This window comes from Hypanus sabinus, chromosome 17, assembly GCF_030144855.1.
Source record: "Hypanus sabinus isolate sHypSab1 chromosome 17, sHypSab1.hap1, whole genome shotgun sequence".
Taxonomy (NCBI): Eukaryota; Metazoa; Chordata; class Chondrichthyes; order Myliobatiformes; family Dasyatidae; genus Hypanus; species Hypanus sabinus.
This window is the reverse complement of record NC_082722.1, coordinates 54708362-54732115: the sequence shown is the minus strand read 5'-3', so window position 1 is coordinate 54732115 and position 23754 is coordinate 54708362. Positions and strand designations below refer to the sequence as shown.

General features: G+C 40.1%; 1 protein-coding gene across 1 annotated transcript in view; it reads left to right on the top strand.

The window, feature by feature from the left end:
- Positions 1–23754, top strand: part of LOC132406637 (early endosome antigen 1) — a 632764-nt gene that overhangs the window by 396271 nt on the left and 212739 nt on the right. Inside the window, exon 16 of the mRNA XM_059992439.1 lies at positions 21450–21596. Within this exon, the coding sequence (XP_059848422.1) occupies positions 21450–21596 (147 nt within the window). The remainder of the gene's footprint in view (positions 1–21449; positions 21597–23754) is intronic.

Below are 23754 nucleotides of genomic sequence, written 5' to 3'. Positions count from 1 at the left end.
TACAATATTATTACTGCAGTAGTTTAATTCACGACCTTGGCAGGACACTCCCATGGGATTTAAATGATCTTATAACCGAATCTTTGAAGTGTTGTTCACATCTCTAGTGGGCCAAATATCAATTTTTGTCTATCTGCCAAAATATTATGGTGCTTAGATTTGATACATTTAGTATGCAGGCCAATTCCTAGACACTGAAGTAAGGTAAAAATGGTTAATTGAAAACAGGAGGCACAAGAAAGATTGCAGATGCTGGAAAGCTGGACCCACACTCAAATAGTGCTAGAGGAACTCAACAGGTCAGGCAACATCTCTAGAGGAAAATGAACAGTCGGCATTTCAGGCTGAGACCTATCTTCCAGTCAGGAAAGGAGGAGGCAGAATCCAAAATAAAAGAGTGGGGAGAAGGAGAAGGACCACAAGATGGCTGGTGATCGAATGATTAAAGAGCAGCACACATCACAGAGCAAGAACAGTGTAGGTGTGCCTCTCAGAACTCCCATCAAGGAGAGGAGGAAATCTTCTTCAGAACAGGCATAACTCTCAGAGACATTACAGCAGAGCAGCAAAATGATTGGAGAAGCTCAGGATTCTAGGGCGAAGATGTATAAATACCAACTTTTTGTTGCATTCTGGAAATAGTTTGGCATCTATTGTCATGTGATGACCCTCTTTTCAGTCTTGAACCTTATTGATTTGGACTGGCAGGTATCCATTTGGTGGAGGAGGAAATAGTTTTTGAAACCATGTTTATGAAGGAAATGTTTGGCTTTAACCAGTGCACCATTTAGAAATGGTTTGAAACTGATGCTTGTAATTTTGGGAAGTAGCACAGAAATGCATGGTTCCTTAGAAATGTTCATGCTGACATTTTACTAATACATGTCAGACCAAATAAAATTCAAAAGTTTAATGAAGTGTTATGCACTTCAAAGGAATTTGCAAAGCTACAAAAGAAGGAAAGATTTAGTTTATTCTGCCATCTTTCATGGATTTAATTTGTTACTCCTTTGGGAGAGTACAAGTCATAATTTGGTCTATACCTGTTGTCTGGGCGTGAAATTTATGTCATATGGACTAGGAAGTTGGAACAAGGTTAAGTGCATCAGAACTGTGTTTGCAATCATTTTTATGTCTCTAGCACCTAGATGTTCCAGTTATCTGCCTAAATTTGGGATTTAAATAGAGCAGGCATTTGATTTGTAAATCATGTTGGAAGCAAGCAGGAAACACATTTTTTGAAAACATTGCTTAAGGGAGCCATACCAAAACTAATTTCACTTCAGAAATGTTGGACTTTTTTTTTACAGCATTTGCAATTCCTTAAAATATTTTAATAATTCTTTTGGAAAGCTGACCACTATATGCTTTTTGTAATTGTATTCAGTTGTCCCTACTAGTACTTTATTGTTGGATTGAATGAGAAATCGAAAAAAGAAGCACAGGAGAGGGAAACTCAGCAGGACCTCCAATTGCTGCTGAACAGGGCGAAGGAGCAATGATATTGTAGTATTTTAGTACTTATATTTCAGTAAGGATAGGCAGCAACACCTCCACCATGATTATTTTAAACACCGGTGCTCCAAAAAGTTGTGTCCTCATCTCCATACTCTACTCCCTGAAAACACATGACCGCGTGGCTAGAATCCACTCTAACTCCATCTGCTGGGGCGGGCATCTCAGATAAAGATGAGTCAGAGTACAAGAATGAGATAGAGAGCTTAGTTACATGATGTCATGACAATCACCTTTCCCTCGATGTTAGCGAACAAAAGAGCTGGACATTGATTTCAGAAAGGGAGGCAATGCACATGCACCTCTCTACATCATCAGTGCTGAGGTTGAGAGCTCCTGGGTGTGAACATCACCAATAGCCTGCCCTCATCCAACCGTTATAATGTTACACCCAAGAAAGCTCACCAATGCCCGTATCTCCTCAGGGGGCTAAAGAAATCTGGCATGTTCCCATTGACTCCTACTAATTTTTATTGATGTGCAATGGAACACATTCTGCCAGGATGCATAATGGTTTGGTATAGCAACTGCACTGTGCATGAGCATAGGAAACTGCAGAGAGTTGTAGGCACAGCTCAACACATCACAAAAACCAGCCTCCCTTCCATGGCCTCTTTCTATACTTCTCACTACCTCAGTAAAGCAGCCAGTATAATCAAAGACCCCCATCCACCCCAGACGGTCTCTCTTCTCTCCTCTCCCATTGGGCAGAAGATACAAAAGCCTGAAGGCATGTACCAGCAGGGTCCAGGACAGCATCTACCCCACTGCTTTCAGACTGTTGAATGGACTTCTTCTACGATAAGATAGACTCTTGACATCACAGTCTTTCACTTTATCACTTACTTGCATTGCATTCTTTCGGTAGCTTTTATACTTTATCTGCATTGTCATTGTCTTATCTCATTCTTCCTCAATGATTTGATCTGTATGAAAAGTATACAAGATGAGCTTTTCATTTTTCTTGGTACATGTGCAATAATAAACCAAATGCAATACAGTCACAGAGCATTGAAACGGGTCCTTCAGCTTGTCTAATCTATGCCACCTACACTCAGTGGCCAATTTATTAGCTATCCCCTATATCAAAGGAAGTGGCCACTGAATGTATGTTTGTGTTCTTCTGCTGCTGTAGCCCATCCACTTCAAGGTTCAACATGTTGTGCATTCAGGGATGCTCTTCTGCATACCACTGTTGTAACACGTGGTTATTTGAGTTACTGTCACCTTCACGTCAGCTTGAATCAGTCTGGCTGTTCTCCTCTGACCTCTTTCATTAACAAGGCATTTTCATTCATAGAACTGAATGTTTTTTTTTGTTTTTCGCAGCCTTCTCTGTAAACTCTAGAGACTATTGACAGATAAACTCATTTTGGGCATCAATGGCTTTTGGGGCCCCCTGGTGAAGGAAACCATTGAAATCAAACTAGAGGAAAAGAATTTTAACAAAAACAAAGGTCTTTCCAAGCTGGTACAGTGTAAACCTAATTGAACGAGGACTAACCAATCAGGAGGGACAGACGATGGGGGTATAAATGCCACCAGAGTAGATATGCCCAAGCATCATTCCTGATGAAGGTGGCAGAGTTTGTCATCAAAACGTCGTTTAAAATTGATACCTGTACCTGGCTGGAAGCCCAAGAAGAGTTTAGGAAGAGTTATGTGCCAGGAAAGCACTAGATCCTTTTTCTAGAGATTATTGTATGTGAAAATCCCAGGACATCAGTAGTTTCTGAGATACCCAAACCACTTACAAAGTTTTCTGCCCCATTCTGATGTTAGGTCTGAACAACAACTGAACCTCTTGACTATGTCTGCATGCTTTTACGCATTGAGTTGCTGCTACATGATTGCATTAACGAGCAGGTATACAGGCTTACCTAATAAAGTAGCCACTGAGTGTATGTTGCCTAACAAGCTAGTTCCACCTTTACTTCACAGTTATTTGGGAAACAACACCACAGTGTAATCATAGTCATTTATTTAGGCTGGTCTTTTCCTCGTTTCCAGGCAGTAGTCATTATGCTTTCATCCATCACTAGTCTGTAGTGCCTCTAAATTTTTCAGAACGTTGGCTTCTGAGCAGCAAGAGTGATTTTCCGTTGGCAGAAGGCTCATATCATGACACTTATCAGTAAACCAAACACACATTTTCAGGAACAATATATCATAAATAAACTGCCAAGGGCATTGGAGGGTTATGATTTGCCTTGAAGAATGTAACAAGAATTATTTGCCCAGAAACTCCAGTGTTTCTGTGGAGACATTACATGGTCATTATGCAGAGGGGCAATGATCTTGCAATCACAAGGCTATTTGCAATGCACCTATGATTGAATAGGCATAGCACTTTTGTAAGGAGGGAAAAACGCTGTCTAAGACTTAGTAGGAAGTAAGGGTTCTTAGTCAAAGGTCTAGTCTCCCAGTCTGGGGCCACGAAATTTGTCAGAAAAATTGAGAAGATGTTGGAATCTATAATCTCAGATGTAATAACAGAATACATCAGCAAGTTTGCTGATGATACTAAGCTGGGTGGCAGGGTGACATGTGATGAGGATGTTAGGAGAATTCAGGGTGACTTGGATAGGCTGGGTGAGTGGGCAGATACTTAGCAGATGACGTTTAATGTGAATAAGTGTGAGGTTATCCACTTTGAGAGTAAGAACAGGAAGGCAGATTATTATCTGAACGGTGTAAAGGGTAAGGGAGAAATACAAAGAGATCTAGGAGTCCTTGTTCATCAGTCACTGAAGGTGAATGAGCAAGTGTAGCAGGCAGTGAAGAAGGCTAATGGAATGTTGGCCTTTATTACAAAGGGAATTGAGTACAAGAGCAAGGAAATCCTCTTGCATTTGTACAGGGCCCTGGTGAGACCACACCTGGAGTATTGTGTTGGTCTCCAGGGTTAAGGAAGGACATTCTGGCTGTAGAGGAAGTGCAGCGTAGATTCACAAGGTTAATTCCTGGGATGTCAGGACTGTCTTATGCAGAGAGGTTAGAGAGACTGGGCTTGTACTCTCTGGAATTAAGGAGATTGCGAGGGGATCTGATTGCAACATATAAGATTATTAAGGGATTGGACAAGATAGAGGCCAGAAATATGTTCCAGATGCTGGGAGAGTCCAATACCAGAGGGCATGGTTTGAGAATAAGGGGTAGGTCATTTAGGTCAGAGTTAAGGAAAAACTTCTCCCAGAGAGTTATGGGGGTGTGGAATGCACACCCTCAGAAGGCAGTGGAAGCCAATTCTCTGGATGCTTTCAAGAAGGAGCTAGATAGGTATCTTATGGATAGGGGAATCAAGGGATATGGGGACAAGGCAGGAACCGGGTATTGATAGTAGATGATCAGCCATGATCTCAGAATGGCGGTGCAGGCTCGAAAGGACAAATGGTCTACTTCTGCACCTATTGTCTATTGTATAATAGGATTAAGCAGAGCCAATATGAATTTATGAAAATAAAACCATATTTGACTAATGAGGTGTATTTGGATTTTTGCAAATGAGTGATAAAATCCAACACTGGAAACTAATTAACAAAGTTAGAGCATTTAGAATGAGGGAGCACTTGGGATAATATACTAACAGACTGATAATTGTTTTCTGGGCAGGAAGTAAATAATGGGAATAAACAATCATCCTGATTTTGGTAGGATGTGATCAGTGGGACATGGCATTGTTTGGTACTTTAAAACCCTGGCTTTTCAAAATTTATATCAATAATTTGGTTGAGAGGACCAAATTTCATACTTCCTCTAGATGAAGTTGTGAGTGTGGAAAAGGATATAAAGAGGTTTCAAGCAGATGCATACAAGCTGTTTCAAGAGGCAACACCATAAAAGACAACAGGGAAAGTTGTGAAGCATTTGTAAAATGTTAAGAAATTGAGCAGTGGTAAACCATTAGATCATAAGACACAGGAGCAGAATTAGGCTATTCACTCCATCAAGTCTGCTCGGCCATTCCATCATGGCCAACTTATCATCTCTTCCAACCCCAAGTTGATGATCATGTTTAAGGGCCCGGGTATGCTTGTACGCAACTCAGTGTTTGGGCTAGAAGTTGGTCTTAAAGTCTTGGTTCAAGTAATAGAGCAATGACTTGGATTATCATTTGAACTTTTAAGTGGCAACTTGGATTTGAATAATGTGTTTTTACATTGTAGGTCTATGGCTAGGGTTCAACAGTCATCAAATAAACCTTAAAGGGGAGCAATGAACAAACGTAAATTCAAAGTTCAAAGTATTTTTATTACCAAAGAATGTAGAAATTAGCCACAAAGCAAGAAGCCTGAAAGAACCAAAGAATAAAAATAAGTTATTTGGGGGTGGCACAATAGTGCAGCAAGTACAGCTGCTGTTCACAGCTCCAAACACTTGGTACAATCATCTGGTACTATCTATGTGAAGCTTACTCATTATGCCTTTCACATGAGTTTCCTCTCAGTGGTCTGGTTCCCACCCCCAGCCCCCCCATCCCAATGACAATGTGGTCAATAGTTTAGTAGCGATGTAGATGAATGGTGGAGGCAGAGGAAGAAAAATAAAGTGGGTTTGGTGTAGGGCAAGTGTAAAATGGGTGATGGTTCATGCGTATTTGATAAACCAAAGGGCCTGCTTCTGTGATTTATAACTCTGTTTCTATAAACCTACCAGCATTAACAGTAACTTACAGTTTGGGGAAAAAAATTATTATTTTCCAAATGAAGAATTAGTTCAAGATGCGATGTTGTCAATTAACAAATTTTGAAAAATAAAATTAGGAGATACTGTTAACATATGGAATCAGAGTCAGGTTAAATATCACTAGCATTTGTCATGAAATCTATCGTTTTGCTGCAGCACACTTGGTCCAGAAGTCGTGGAGCATACAGATCCCTTCTTTGTACAAGTGGCCCACAGCAGGCGTGATTGATAGGTTTGTGGCCTAAGGTAGAAGGAGATGAGTTATTAACTTCAAACTTCCTGCATAATCACTCAAAGAGTTGAACTGCATTTGCATGTAACGAAAGCATCTAGGACCTCCAGGTGGTCCACAGTAGGGATGATTGATAAGTTCGTAGCCTAAGGTAGAAGGAGATGAGTTATACAGCTCTCGTTACATGTACGTGTAGTTCAACTCTGAGTGAAAATACAGAAAGTTTGAAGTTAATAACTCATCTCTTTCTACCTTAGGCCATGAACTTATCAATCATCCCATGCTGTAGACCATTTCTGGAGGTCCAAGACGCCCACTTCTACAAAGAAGGGATCCGTATGCTCCACAACCGCTGGACGAAGTGTGTAAATGTAGGAAAAATAAATGTGTTAGGTTTTCTAAAATTGATTCCTTCTACCTTAGGCCACAAACTTATCAATCACTCCTCGTAGATTGAAGGGAGAAAAAGGTCCTGCACAGTGAGTATAGGGATTTAGGAAAGAAACAAAAGAGCAGGTCCTCCAGTGTAGTTAATATCTGGATTACTCCCAGTGCCACGTGGTAGTTGGCGCAGGGACAAGAGTGGCTGAGGAACTGATGCAGGAGGCAGGGCTTCAGATTTCTGGATAAGTGGGATCTCTTCTAGGGAAGGTATAACCTGTAAAATTAAGTACAGGTTACACATGAACCCAAGAGAGAGCAATATCCTTACTGGCAGGTTTGTTAGAGCTGTTGCAGACAGTTTAAACTAATTTGGTGGGGGGATGGGAACGTGTGACGGGGCTGAGGATAGGACAGTTGGTATACAAGTAGATCCAGTGTGCAGTGAGTCTGTGAGGAAGGTTGGACAGATGATAGGGCAAAATTACAGTGAATCAGATGAGTTGAAGTGTAACATACAGGCAAAATCAAAAAGGGTGATGAACACAAGACTGAAGGTGTTATATTTGAATGCACGCAATATATAAAATAAGGTAGATAATCTTGTAGTCCAGTGATAGGCAGGTATGATGTGGGCATCACTGAGTCATGGGTGAAAAGAGATCATAGTTAGGAGCTTAACATCCAACGATACATATTATATCGAAAGAACAGGCAGGAAGGGAGAGGGGGTTGGGGTGGCTCTGTTGGTAAAAAATGAAATTAAATGCTTAGAAAGTGGCGACATAGGATTGGAAAATGTAGATTGCTTGCGGGTAGAGTTAAGAAACTGCAAAGATAAGAAGACCCTGATGGGAGTTATATTCATGCCTCTGAATAGTACGCCGGATGGGTGATGTAAGTTACAATGGAAGATAGAAAAAACATGTTAAAAGGGCAATATTATGATAGTCATGGGGGATTTCAATATCAAAGGTTCAAAGGTTTATTTATTATCAAAGTATACAATTCAAAATTCTCCTTCTCCAGATAACCACAAAACCAAGAAAGAAAAGAATGACAGCACAATCATCAATCCCCAAATCCCCCTCACTGTACAAAACAACGAACAAAAACAGAACAGGTACATCGACCCCCCCCCCCAAACCCCCTCCCCTGCACATAAAAAATGAGAAAGATCAGGTGAAAACCATAGAATATAAAAACTAAAAGTCTGAAATATAAGTCGATAGTGCAGGTTCATATCCAAACCACAGAAAGCCTGGGTAACACTCTCCAGGCACAGTGGCAGGGCTTTCCCTCTCTGTAGCACAGCTATTTCACCAGCAATCAAAAAACAGTCTCCCCTCTCCAATAGCAGAGCGATTCCCCAGCGATCAAAAGGCAGTCTCTCCTCAATGTAGCAGACTGGTCCTAAGTACAGAGGATGTTTGGGAAAATTAAGTTGGTGCTGGACCCCAAGAAATAAAATTCATAGAATGCCTATCAGATGGCATTTTAGAGCAGCCTGTGGTTGATCCCACTAGGGAAAAGGCACTGCATGTTGTGTAATGAACCAGGTTAGATTGGGAGCTTAAGGTAAAGAATCTTTAGGAGACATTGAATATAACATGATAGAATTCACCCTGCAGTTTGAGAGGAAGAAGATAATGTATTGCAGTAATCAGTATTGCAGTGAAGAAAAGGGAAATACAGAGACATGAGAGAGAAGCTGGCCAAAGCTGATTGGAAAGGGACACTGGCAAGGAAGACAGTAGAACACCAATGGATGGAGTTTATGGAGCAGATTAGAAAGCGCAGGATAGATGCATTACAACAATGCATTCTAAAGGGAGGGTGAGGTAACTGTAGCTGACAAGGGAAGTCAAAGACAGCATAAAAGCAAAAGAGCAAGCATATAATAAAGCAAAGATTAGTGGGAAGTTTAGAGGATTGCAAAGCTTTTAAAAACTAACTGAAGGTAACTAAAAATCCATAAGGAGAGAAAAGATTAAATATGAAGCTAGCCTATAATATAAGATACCAATTTTTTTTTAATATATAAAGTGGAAAATAGAAGTGAGAGTGGATATCAGACCACTGGAGAGGTAATAATGGGGGAAGCAAAGAAATAGCGGCTGAACTTAAGTATTTTGTGCCAGTCTGCACTTCAGAAGACACTAGCAGTATGCCAGAATTTTGAGAGTGTCAGGAGGCTGCAGTGAGTGTCAGTGCTATTACGAAGAAGGTGTTTGGGAAGCTGAAAAGTCTGGAAGTAGGTAAGTCTTCTGGACCAGATGGCCAACATCCCAGGGTTCTGAAAGAGGTGCAGTAGCTTAAGTGATTGTGAAGGTGGAGTTATTATTAATGACCTTTCAAGAATCACTAGATTCTGGAATGGTTCTGGAGGACTGGAAAATTGTAAATGTCATTCCACTCTTTGAGAAGGGAGAGAGGCAGAAGGAAGGAAATTATAGGCAAGTTAGCTAGAGTTTAGTGGTAGATAAAATAGGCCAAAGCAGCACAAATCCATTGGAATTCTTTGAAGAAATAGAAGACAGATTAGACAAAGGAGAGTCAGTGAATGTTGTTTACTTAGATTTTCAGAACCTCTTTGACAGGGAGACATACATGAGGCTGATTAACAACACAAGTCCGCATGACATTGCAGGGAAGATACTAGTATGGATAGAATGGCTGACTGCCGGGAGGCAAATTGTGGGAATAAACGGGGCCTATTCTGTTTTGCTGCTATTGACTAGTGGTATTCCGCAGGAGTCAGTATGGGGTCTGATTCTTTTTACATCATATGTCAATTATCTGGATGATGGAATTGAAGGCTTTGTGAACAATTTTGCAGACAATACAAAGATAGGTGGAGAGGCAGGGGGTCTGCAGAAGGACATAGACAGACTGGGAGAATGGACAAATAAGTGGTAGATGGAATATAATGTAGGGAAGTGTATAGTCATGCACTTTAGTAGAAGGAATAAAGCAGTAAACTATTTTCTAAACAGGATTGAAATTCAATAATCAGAGGTGCAAAGGGACTTGGGAGTCCTTGTGCAGGAATCCTTAAAGGATATCTTGCAGGTTGACACTGTGGTAAGGAAGGCAATGTTAGCATTCATTATGAGAGGACTAGCATTTAAGATCAAGTTGCTGAAGCTTTATAAGGCAATGGTCAGACTGCCTTGAAGCATTGTGAACATGAGAAAAACTGCAGATGTTGGGAATCCAATGCAACACACACAATGCTGGAGAAACTCAGCAGGCCAGGCAGCATTAAGGAAAAGAATAACCAGTTGACCTTTCGGGCCAAGACCCAACATCATAATTGGAAATGCAGGGGACAAGTGAGAATAAGGTTGGGGGAGCGAAGGAAGTAGTACAAGGTGTCAGGTGATCAGTGAAGCCAGGTGAGAGGAAGGGCTGAAATAAAGAGCTGGGAAGTTGATTGAAAGAGGTAAAAGGCTGGAAAAGGGGGAATCTGATAGGAGAGGATAGAAGACTATGGAAGAAAGGGAAGGGGGAGGAGCAGGTAAGGAGATAATGTGAGACTAGGAATGGGGAATAGTGGGGGAGCAATTATCAGAAGTTTGAGAAATTAATGTTCATGCCATCAGGGTGGAGGCTACCCAGGTGGAATATAAGGTGTTGCTCCTCTAACCCGAGTGTGGCCTCATTGTGGTAGCAGAGGAGGCCATGGACTGACATGTTGAAATGGGAATGGGAAGTAAAATTGAAATGGGTGGTTACTGGGAGATCCCACTTTTTGCGGTGAACAGAGCAAAGATGTTCAACAAAACAGTCTCCCAATCTACTTTGTATCTCACCAATATACAGGAAGCCACACTGGGAGCTCTGGATACAATAGGTGACCACAACAGGCTCACAAGTGAAGTGTCACCTCACCTGGAAGGACTGTATGGGGCATTGAATGGTTGTATTCCATTCAGGTCCCTAAACGGTTCTTCATGGCTTCATCTGATACCCCTCGGGGTCCCAAACAGTCCTTCCAGTTGAGGCGGCACTTCACACGTTGGGGTCATCTATTGTATCTGTAGCTCCCGGTGTATCCTCCCGTATGCCGGTGTGACCTGACGTAGATTGGTAGACTGCTTCGTTGAGCTCCTTTGCTCTGTCTGTCACAAAAAGTGAAAGCTCCCAGTGGCTACCCATTTCAATTCTACTTCCCATTCCCATTCCAACAAGTCAGTTCATGGCCTCCTCTAATGCCACAATGAGGCCACCTCAGGTTGGAGGAGCAACATGTCATATTCCATGTGGGTAGCCTCCAACCTCAAGACACGAACATCAGTTTCTCGAACTTCCAGTAACTACCCCTTCTCTCACCAATCCTAATTCCTGTTTCCCTCTCTCACCTTATCTCATTACCTGCCCATCACCTCCCTCTGGTGCTCTTCCCCTTCCCTTTCTTCTATGCTCTTCTGTCCTCTCCTTTCAGATTCCTCTGTCTCTAGCCCTTTATCTCTTTTACCAATCAACTTTCCAGCTCTTTACTTCACCCCTCCCCCTCTCCCGGTTTCACCTATCATCGGCCTTCTGTACTTCTGATCTCCCCCTCCCCCACCTTCTTATTCTGACTTCTCCCCTTCCTTTCCAGTCCTGAAACTTTAACTGTTTACTCTTTTTCATAGATGCTGCCTGGCCTGCTAAGTTCCTCCAGCATTTTGTGTGTGTTGCTTTGGAGTATTGTTAGCAACTTTGGGACCCTTATCGAAGAAAAGATATGCTAGCATAGGAGAGAGTTCAGAGGAAGTTTGCGAGAATTATTTCAGAAATGAAAGGATTAGTATATGAGGAGTGTTTCATGGCTCTAGGCCTGTACACACTAGAGTTACAAGAATGACGGGTGTTCTCATTGAAACCTATTCAATATCAAAAGGCCTGGATAGAGTGAATGTGGAGAGGATATTTCCTATAGTGGGTGAATCTAGGACCAGAGGACACAGCTTTAGAATAGAGGGATGTCCATTTAGAACAGAGGTGAGGAAGAATTTCTTTAGCCAGCGGGTGATGGCTGTATGGAATTCATTACCACAGAGGAGCGTGATTGTGTATACTTAAAGCGGAGTTTGATAGGTTCTTCATTAGTCAGTGTGTCAAATGTAATAGGGAGAAGACAGGGGAGTAGGGATAGTAAATCAGCCTTGATGGAATGGCAGACCAGACTTGAAGGGGCTAATGGCCTAATTCTGCTCTTGTGTCTTATGGAGAAAGAAAGAAAACCAGTTAGTATTGAAAACAGGGAAGGTAGGGGATGGCAATGGGTGTAGATAGAGCAACACATACAACACGCTGGAGGAACTCAGCAGATCAGGCAGCGTCTGTGGAAATGAACAGTCAACGTTTCGGGCTGAGACCCTTCAGCAAGTGTAGATAGGGAATGCCTGAAATAGGGTGAAATAATGTAGCTATTAAATTGGTAGTCAAGCTCCTTTGTTTGTGGAATGTGTTGCTAATGTTGTGAAGACCAGGTCAGGCCTGGCAGACCAAGATGTGCAAATGACAAGAAATGGAGAGAGGAATGGCAAGTAAAAATAACCAGTCCTGATATAAACAAAAGAAAAGAGCAAGTTATCTAAATTGGAAAAGATATGCTTTAATGGTAAATAAAGCAGCAGATGCTATCTCAATGGCTCGATTTAACCTTTGAATATCTAGACAACAAAGATGCATCCATCAGGTTGCTCTTTAGTGACAACACCTCAGCATTCAATACTATCATCCCCTCAAAACTAACGAAACAAGACCATGACCCCAATACCTCCTTGTGCATTTGGTTCCTTGAATAACCCACTTGCAGAACCCAATCAGTTCAGATTGGCAATAACATCTCCTCTACAATCTCCATCAGCACAGATGCACCACAAAGCTGTGATTTACTCTGGTCTCCTCGCTTTACGCATATGACTGAATGGCTAAGCATTTTCAAGTGTGTCATGGCACCACTGTCATAGATCAAATCAAAGGTGGTGACGAATCAGCATATAGGAGGGAGGTTGAAAACCTGGCTGAGTGGTGCCGCACTACACCCTTAAAGCAGCGTGAGCAAGACCAAGGAGCTGATTATTGACTTCAGAATGAGGAAACCAGAGGTCCATGAGCCAGTCTTCATCAGAGGATCAGAGATGGAGAGAGTCAACGACTTTAAATTCCTTGGTGTATTCACTTCAGAAGACCTGTCTTGGGCCCAGCGTTTAAGTGCAATGACAAAGAAAGCATGGCAGAATTTCTACTTCCTTAAGAGTTTGCAAAGATATGGCATGACAGCTAAACCTTTGGCAAACTTTTATATGTGTGTGGTGGAGAATATATTGATTGGCTGCATCACAGTGTAGTATTGAAACACCAATTCCCTTGAATGGAAAATCCTGCAAAAAGTAGCAGATCCAGCTCAGTCCATCAAGAGTAAAGCCCTCCCCACCATTAAGCACATATAGACGGACCATTGTTGCAGGAAAGCAGCATCCATCAATAGGGACCCCCACCACCCAAGTCTTGCTCTCTTCTCATTGCTGCCATCAGTAAGAAGGTACAGGAGCCTCAAGACTCACACCACCAGGTTCAGAAACAATTATTACACCCTAACCATCAGGCTCTTGAACCCAAGGGGTTCACTCAACTCACTTGCCTCAATACTGAAATGTTCCTACATCTTATGGACTCACATTCAAGGGCTCATCATCTCATGTTCTCAATATTTATTGTTTATATATTTTTTATTAGTACTTCTTTCTTTTTGTATTTGCACAGTTTTCTTTTGCACACTGATTGAATGTCCATTTGGTGAGGCCTTTCATTGATTCTATTATGCTTATTATTCTTTAATAGATTTATTAAGTATGCATGCAAGAAAATGAATCTTGGGGCTGAATATGATGATGTGTATGTACTTTGATAATAAATTTACTTTGAACATTCATCTTTGAACGCCTCTCTCTGTCCATCCAACCAGCGAGGCAGCCTCTGTATCGTAAACCATGTTGAAGTAAACAGCATGATTCAAAGGCAGGCTGTCTCAGAGCGGCAGAAGATCTGTCCCATTATGAGCTGTAATTCCTTTTAGCTAATCATGAACATCACCGTGGGAGGTTCACACACTGTCTGAATATCGGTGGGAGACTATCAGCTTCAAATTCCTTAGGTAAACATGATAATGTTATTTGTTCTTTGTCATGCAGCAGTATCAGATTACCACATCAATAACCGTCCACATCAAAGAAAGTGACCACCGCAGTTATATGAGAAATATTTTGAGATGGAAATTTGCTGTATGGTATATATTAAAAATGATAATGGATACCTGTAAGCAAATTTAAGAATGTAATCTAATCTTGCAACTGCTGATGTCATCTGAATTCTTTGATTGGATTATTGTTTTACAATCTCCACATTTCTCTGTTTCTCCTGTTTTACAAAATAACTGTTGGGTCTTAAATATTAGTGCTGAAATTCCAAAGTATTTCTGTCAGTCCCTCACAGCTTTGCAGGAGGGATTCTAATTTCCCCCAGAAGTTACAGCAGGAGATTGAAAAAAGACACGCAGAATTTAAAAATTAAAACACAAAGGACTGCATAAATATCCCTCAATGGATAAGGAGCATTTTTACTAAGAAACAATACTTCGATTGAATGCATTACTTACCCAAATTTTGTGATGTTCTAAGATAAACAAGGGTAGCTAATGAAGCATGGGATTATTGTCACAAGCCTATTCATTTAAGTGCACAATATTAGAATGTCGTTAGAAACTGAGCATCTTGATAAATGCAGAAACGAAAGGCAATTCAGGTAATAGCATGTAGTTGTAAACCGGACAAATTTTATTTGAAGGGTACACACCTTAAAAGTGTATAAATAATGGCAAAATCTTTCTGCATAATAAATGTTTTCTAAATTGCCTAACCTGAGTATTATATCAAAATTGAAACTGAAACACAATAATATCTTGCAGCTATTTAGGTTAACTGATGGCATTCTATGGGTTTTTAATAATTCTTTTATGTTCTCAGTGCATGTGACTGTATGCAGTTAGCTTCTCTGTTGAATCACCATAGCAACTGCCATTTCTTTGAAGTATGTTTAATTCCAGATTTGCTTCAATAATTGGGCATAAAATTCTTTGAAAAGGGTATGTGAATTGTATACAGACTAGCTTTAAGAAATTGAAGACATTCTATATATATGTATATATATATAATAATTTTTAAATGTTATTGTCTGGGAAGATTTTAAATTTATGCTGCCTATGCACACGTGGAAGCAGAATATTTTAACCCTTGCCACTCCAGGACTTAAGCAAGAAAAAAGTTAAAATAATTTTTGCTTACCTTTAAATTGAAGCTAGATTAGCAATCTAATTGATATACCCTGAGACTGTGCAACCTATTTGATTTATCATGGTGAAGTGTAGCTTTATTACTAAAATCTGGCCTCACTTTATTGGAGATATGTCCCTTCATCCTATCCATCATCTCCCCCACTCTCTCTGCAGCTTAAACCTAACTTGTTTTCTTGCTTTCTCAGTTCAGAGAAAGGGTCTTTGACCTGAAATGTTAACTTGGTGTATCTTTTCCATTAAGAAAGATGTAAAAAAAATGTAAGATGTAAAAAATGCTCAGGAAGCTGAATAGTCTAAGGGTAGATAAATCTCCTGGACCAGATGGAATGCACCCTCATGTTCTGAAGGACGTAGCAGTGGAGATTGCGGAGGCATTAGCAATGATCTTTAAAAAGTCGATAGATTCTGGCCTGGTTCCGGAGGACTGGAAGATTGCAAATGTCACTCCATTATTTAAGAAAGGGGCAAAGAAGCAAAAAGGAAATTATAGACCTGTTAGCTTGACATCAGTGGTTGGGAAGTTGTTGGAGTCGATTGTCAACAATGAGGTTACGGAGAACCTGGAGGCATATGACAAGATAGGCAGAACTCAGCATGGTTTCCTAAAAGGAAAATCCTGCCTGACAGACCTAGTGCAATTTTTTGAGGAAATTACAAGTAGTCTAGACAAAGGAGATGCAGTGGATGTTGTGTATTTGGATTTTCAGAAGGCCTTTGACAAGGTGCCACACATGAGGCTGTTAAACAAGATAAGAGCCCATGGAAATACGGGAAAGTTACATACGTGGGTAGAGCGTTGGTTGATAGGCAGGAAACAAAGCGTGAGAATAAAGGGATCCCATTCTGGTTGGCTGCCATTTACCAGTGGTGTTCCACAGGGGTCCGTGTTGGGGCCGCTTCTTTTTACGTTGTATATCAACAATTCAGATTATGGAATAGATGGCTTTATGGCTAAGTTTGCTGATGATACAAAGATAGGTGGAGGGGCCAGTAGTGCTGAGGAAACAGAGAGTCTGCAGAGAGACTTGGATAGATTGGGGGAATGGGCAAAGAAGTGGCAAATGAATTACAATGTCGGAAAGTGTACGGTCATGCACTTTAGTAGAAGAAATAAATGGGCAGGCTATTATTTAAGTGGGGAGAGAATTCAGAGTTCTGAGATGCAACGGGACTTGGGAGTCCTCGTGCAGGATACCCTTAAGGTTAACCTCCAGGTTGAGTCGGTGGCGAAGAAGGCGAATGCAATGTTGGCATTCGTTTCTAGAGGAATAGAGCATAGGAGCAGGGATGTGATGTTGAGGTTCTATAAGGCACTGGTAAGACCTCACTTGGAATACCGTGTGCAGTTTTGGGCTCCTTATTTAAGAAAGGATGTGCTGATATTGGAGAGGGTTCAGAGAAGATACACTAGAATGATTCTGGGAATTAGAGGGTTAACATATGAGGAATGTTTAACCGCTCTTGGACTGTACTCCTTGGAGTTTAGAAGAACGAGGGGGGACCTCATAGAAACATTTCAAATGTTGAAAGGCATGGACAGAGTGGATGTGGCAAAGTTGTTTCCCATGATGGGGGAGTCTAGTACGAGAGGACCTGACTTGAGGATTGCAGGGCACCCATTCAGAACAGAGATGCAAAAAAAAATCTTAGCCAGAGGGTGGTGAATCTATGGAATTTATTGCCATGGGCGGCAGTGGAGGCCAAGTCATTGGGTGTATTTAAGGCAAAAATTGATAGGTATCTGATTAGTCAGGACATCAAAGGTTATGGTGAGAAGGTGGGGGAATGGGACTAAAGGGGAGATTGGATCAGCTCATGATGAAATAGGGGAGCAGACTCGATGGGCCAAAGGGCTGACTTCTGCTCCTTTGTCTTGTGGTCTTATGGTCTAAAAAGTACAGAGAAAATTTACAAGGATATTGCCGGGTTTGGAATTGAATTGAATTGACTTTATTTCTTACATCCTGCACATACATGAGGAGTAAAAATCTTTACGATACATCTCTGCCGAATGTGCAATGTGCAAATTATAGTAATTTATAATAAATAGTATGAACATTAAGATATACAACAGGACAGTCAATATAGCTTAGAAATACAATTGTGTGAGCATGAATTAATCTGTCTGGTGGCCTAGTGGAAAAAGTTGTCCCAGATCCTGTTGTCCTGACTTTAATGCTCGGTACCATTTCCCAGAAGGTAGCAGCTGGACAGTTTGTGGTCGGATGACTCGGGTCCTCTATGATCCTTTGGGCCCTGTTTACGCACCTGTCACTGTAAATGTCCTGAATAGTGGGAAGTTCACATCCACAGATGTGCTGGGCTGTCTACACCACTCTCTGCAGAGTCCTGCAATTGAGGAAAGTATAGTTCCCATACCAGGAAGTGATGCAGCCAGTCATGATGCTCTCAGTTGTGCCTCTATTGTGTCCTTAGGATTTGGGAACTCATGCATCTGAGTTATGAGGAAAAATAACAGGTTAGAACTGTATTCTTTAGAATGTTGAAGATTGAGAACAGATTTGATAGAGGTGTACAAAATTATGAGGCGTATAGATAGGCGTATAAAATGCAAGCAAGCTTTTTCCACTGAGGTTGAGTGGGGCTATAACTAGAGGTCATGGGTTAGGGTGAAAGGTGAAAAGCTTAAAGGGAACATGAGCGGAAGCTTCTTCACTCAGAGGATTGTGAGAGTGCGATACGAGCTGCCAGCACAAGTTGTGCATGAAAGCTTTATTTCAGTGTTTAAGGTAAGTTTGGATAGGTACATGGATGGTAGGGTATGGACAGCTGTGATCTTGGTGCAGGTCAATGGGAGTAGGCAGTTTATTGGTTTGGCATGAACTAGATAGTCTGAAGGGCCTGTTTCTGTGCTATACTTTTCCATGATTCTATGACTTATAGATGCTGTCTGACCTGTTAAATCAGCATTTTCTGTTTTTATTTGCATAGGTATGATAGCAACTGAGCTTCCACTTAAGCATCCAGAAAGTTTTGGGTGTTACAATATGAGTTACCACATGAAATCTCTGGCACTACTCAATGATTGCAGCCCGAGTGTCCAGAACATCCAGGCATGAACAGATAGACTGCATGCTCCAAGCTGTATGCAAAATATTTACATTTATCACAAGAAATGCTATGGGCCTGCACATTTTGACAAATTATGGCTTCTGTGTACAAAGGAATTAGTAAGGAAGGCAGAAGAACAGACAAAGGATGGTTGGGTGGAATAAGATCTTTCTGGAGGTAGTTATAAAATTGTCCCTAAAGTGTTTTTATTTACAGTGCAAAGTCTTCAAATATACTGGCTGGTAGTCAATCTTTTTGGCCTAAGGCCACTGTTTTGTTTGCATAGTTACAATACATATAGGAGTTGGGAGTATTTTGCTATTGATCAAATACTAAAAATCTACTTCTCTGTCTAAACTGCTATTGATTACCTCCTTGGAGAGGTGTATAAAGGAATGAATGAATTAAAATTTAATATCCATCATTTTGAGGCCATTAGAGGCCCCTCTGTGGTCGGGTTTGACCACGGATCTTTTGCCACAGCTTCTCCGTGATACGCAAGCCAGGGCAGTACAATATTGAGAGCATGCTATTGCCCGTGTAGTAGGCAGCCCCACTCCACACAGCCGAATAATCCAAAGGATGCAGTTTTACACCAGTGGCATTACAGGAGTTGCCAGTCTCTGTTGAACTTAATGTAGGGACTTCAGCATCAGATTTTACCTCAGGCTTTACACCTGAGGCCTTCCGCACGAGTGCATATGGCCACAAGGCAGCAGCAGAGATGGTCGGCAGCCAGATCAGTGCATTCGGCGTTTGGGCCCCGGTCGGTGGTCACTCTTTACAGAGGGTCTGAGTTCATGCGACTGCTTTCCTCACATGCAGGTGAAAAGACGTTTCCCATATTATGAGATCTATGTGATTATTGGACTGCACTTTATATTAGTTTTCTTCAGTTTTTTGATGTTTTCTTTCTTGTGAACGATTGGTGGGTGATCTGTGAATTATTTGGTGTGCAAAGTAGTGGGATTGAGCATTTGGTGCTACTGTTGCTTTTCTTTTCTGCACATGAGGGGGTCAGGGATTGTTATTGTGGCTGTATTTTGCTGTGGGCAAGGGAGAGATTTGCCGTCTACAAGTTTTGTTTCTTTTCTTTTTTGTGCCAGTTGGGGGGAGTTGTTGTCTTTTCCTTCATCAATACCCATGGTCTTTCTGTATTTAATGGCTATCTAGAGTAGACAAATATCAGAGTTGTATTGTATATGCATATTTTGACAATAAAATAGACCTTTGAATCTTTGAGATCAGAGTTTTCCTTCTACTAGATGAGCTGCCATCCACGGCTGACGAGCCCCACCTGCCTGAAGTGACTGGCTTTAAAGTGCCAGTAACTCTCCTTTGCCCCTTCTGCTGTCAGTGGAAATGCTTCCACTGGGCTTAGTAGCTAAGCCACATGTGAAGGCCAGGAGCTGGACTCATTTGTCAGAGGCTATTTGAGATGCACGCCATTGGGAACATTTAGTAGGCAGTGGGAGCTTATCTCTACTACTACCCCTGGCTATAACAACCTGAAGGATGTTGTCATGTTAACCTTAACATACTGCTGTCATTTTTACCCATTTGGATGAAAAACTATGAAGTGTGACTGAATACAACTTGGTCATTAGCTCTGCTGAGAAATTTAACATGCTTTTTTTCAGACATTAACACAGAAAAATAATGTTATATAGACTGTAATTCAGTGTTAATAGATTGTAAACTTAATGGATCATTCAGGATTTATTGAAAGTAATATGAAAGGTAGCTCTTTTTAAAAAATGTGAAACAGATATCTATGATTAGGACAATGTTAATTTAAAAATAACAGGAGATGTGAAATATTATACTTAACTGTTACCTCTTTTGTTAAACTTGTTAATATATAAAAATAAATTGAGGGAGCATTCTTGTCATTATAGTAATTCATATGAAGAGACACATTGATAACTGATCCTTATAGTCCATTAGAGCATCAGTTAACTACTTCAGCTGATTTGGCCCATCTAACAGGACTGTTGAGGAAGGGGAGGCGGTAAGAGTTTGGAATGCTTTCTGCATCATATTATTAATACTGAAAAGGCCTCTGAGCTTCGGGCAGTTGGTCTCGAATTAAAGACGGAGTTGCATAATAATGACATCATAGAGATATTTACATCCTCAGCAAAGGCTGGTGGGTGGCAAATTGCAAACCTGGATTCATCTGGGCTGAGGGCTATTTTCTCGGCCAGAATTGCTCTTCTGGCCTAAAAGTACGGCTTGCCTCCTGCCTTAGCTTTCTGCTTGCTACTCATCCTGCACCTCTCTCACACATATACTTAAAAGGTCATACACATATACACATCAAATATTTAGTCCATCGCAGAGCTGGTTCTTTGGGGCAGTACCTCAAAACAGTTTTACAATGTGCTACTGATTATGGTCAACTTGCATTTTACTCACTATATATCAAAAAGGTATAGTGAGTAAGCCAAAGGTATAATATACATTAGGTTGTGCCCACCCAATCTGAAGTAGCTTAAACTTCGATTTGAGATCTTTGGGTAAGAAGTGAGCATGTGGTTGGCAGGATAATCTAGAATCTCATTCTGACTGTCAAGATAATGCTTGGGTCAATTAACTAGTCTGCCTCAATAACTTGATCCGGGCATCTGAAGCCAGTATAAGTCATTAGAATCTGAAGAACAGAGTGTTTCAGGAGGGTGACGCTGAGGAATTTTGGTGAGGTAAGATTTGAACCAAGCTGTACATAATCATAGTGTGAGTGATAATCACTAATCATAGTGAAAAGAGCTTAATTTTTTTTGATGGAGATCAGAGCAGTATTTCTGCTAGTCCTGGCTTATGAAGAATCATTTAAGAAGTAAACATTACTAATCTTTCAGCTCAATATTCCTAGTAAGGCTGCTATCAGGTACCATCTAAGTGCTAGTTAGAGGCATGACCCTTCTATTCAGTCTGAAATATGAAACAAGCAGAGAACACATGCCAGAAATCTGGTAAAGAGGACTTTTACTTTGATCTCAGCTCTGAGAATAAAATTGGAACTCTTTGGGACAGTGATTTTTACTATCTGATGCCATGCTAAACATTAACAAATAAATCAGAAAAGTTTTCATGTGAAGTTTTCTCTCCTATTCTACTAATTTAATGTTTTATATAAGGATTTGTACTTATAAGTATGTAGATGATGTTAGAAAATGTGAATATTTATAGTCATTCGGTGTTGTTATATGGCAGGTTGCAGTAAAGGCAGAACAACTACGGATAATTAATGGTGTACATGAAGACTTGAAAGTGACTGCTACACAGTATGAAGAAAGAATTCATGAGATGGAGTCAAAACTCTGCCAAAAGCAGAATAATCAGGACCAGGCTAAAGATAAGGTATAATGGAACATATAAAAATGCTTTTCTTTAAAGCGATGAGATCAGCAAATTTAAAAACAACTCATCAATAAACATTATCTAAGAATTTTGAGTTTTGTTTATTGATCAGTGTTCATGCTGGCAATCTCAATAGCTGGCTCAGAAGACAACTGCACTAGCTCTACAAGGAATGCACAAAAATAGTTTGTGTTTTTAGATTATAAGCTGATAACAACATAGTAAACTACTGGAGAGCTTTAGGCTTTCTTAGCAACTGTCATGGTGCATATAATAAGGTAATTATTAATACCCCCCCTCATTTTTCAGCCAAGATGTCAAAATTAGTACTTTGTCATTTTCACCAGCGTAATAATGTTTGCTATTTAAATATTCTAACACTGTTACAGACAATGTTCTAAAAATTTTGAAGAAACTTAAGTAGAAAAATGCTTAAAAATGTTCCACTCTGCTCCAATTAATAATTACTAAAAAAGAAAGAATTACCACTCTGATATTTCAATCTTGCATTTAACCATGAAACCATAGAACACTACAGCACAGTACAGGCCCTTCAGCCGTCCATGTTGTGCCGACCCATATAATCCTTAAAAAAAAGTACTAAACCCACACTACCCCATAACCCTTCATTTTTCTTTCATCCATGTGCCTGTCCAAGACGCTCTTAAATACCCCTAATTTGTGTGCACATTAGCTAGGCTGCCAATAGCCAAAGTGCTTTCTTTTCTCAATTGTGGAATTGTTAACTGAAGTGAACCAGGAAACAGAACAGCGGATGTCATTGTTTGATCAGGATGTGTACTGTATGTCTAAATAATTACTTCCTATGTTATTCATTCATCAATCAAAACGTTGAACTAAGCAGATAAACTGCACTAAAAACATCTGATTCTATTTGGAATCTGGCAGGCAATATTGAAGTACAGCAAAAATTTAATGACAAAACATATTTGATCAATTTGGTATTGATTACTAAACTTATAATCAATTTTAAACTTTGATATGGAAATACATCAGAAGGAACAATCTTCATTTGTCAAAGGATATTTTCTTGTTATTTTCATAATAGTCAATACTGAATTTCCTAGCCTTACTGAAAACTCAGGGTACTGGGAAGGAAAAACACTTTCCAAGATTCAGCTATCTTATTAATCTCTACTAAAATCATGTATACCTTAACAACATCTCCTCTTGAACTTTCAGTTGATATTAGTCAATTTTAATCAAAGAGCAACTAACTCATCTCTGTAAACACCCCGTAAACTTAAACAACACTCCCAAAACAGAAAGTATCTCGTCAGATGTAGAGACTAAAATATCATACTATATTCAACAACTTAGAGAATTTTAGTTATCATCAATGCATCCACCATTTTTATAGCCATCTCTGTTAGAACTCTGGAACAAGGACTATCAGTCACAAGTTTGTTATCAGTTTCTCATTAACGTTTCCGGTATTTTCTCGACTGTTACATTTAGTTTGTCTTTTACAAAGACTTGAAGATTCAGTGCCTGTGCTTTATCTCTTTAGTGCTCAAGTCACTTTATTTCCCATTACTATTTGTCATTTTTAACTGTTAAGGAATCAGAATCAAGTTTATTATTATTTTCATAAAATATGAAATTTGTTGTTTTGTGGTAGCAGTACAAAACAAAGACATCAAATTACAAAAAACAAATAAATACCGCAAAAAATGAAATTTGAGGTAGTGTTCATAAGTTCCTGGACTGTTCGGAAATCAGATGGTAGAAAGGACTCTCTTTGTTTTTTTCTAATGGAAACTCTTACAATATTTTTCATTTCTGCTTAGCCACGTATTCAACCTTCTGCCTCTGTATCTTGACCAAACTTTAAACCCCTTCTTTAATCTGATGCAATCCTTAAACTCTTTAACCATAGATGGATTACTTTATCCTTGTTGTTTCTATTTCTTAATGGAATGTTCAGTTCTTTGAGAATTATGAAGCATTTCTTTAAATTCTTATTTACTGAGAAACCATTTATTCAAATTTCCAATCTATCTTGGTCAATATTTTCCTTGTACTTACATAATTAGCTTTACATTCAAGACTCTATTTCTAACAACTTTGTCACTCTCCAATAAAATACAAAATACTGTCATATGGTGATGTTTTCTTTAAATTGCATTCCATGAAC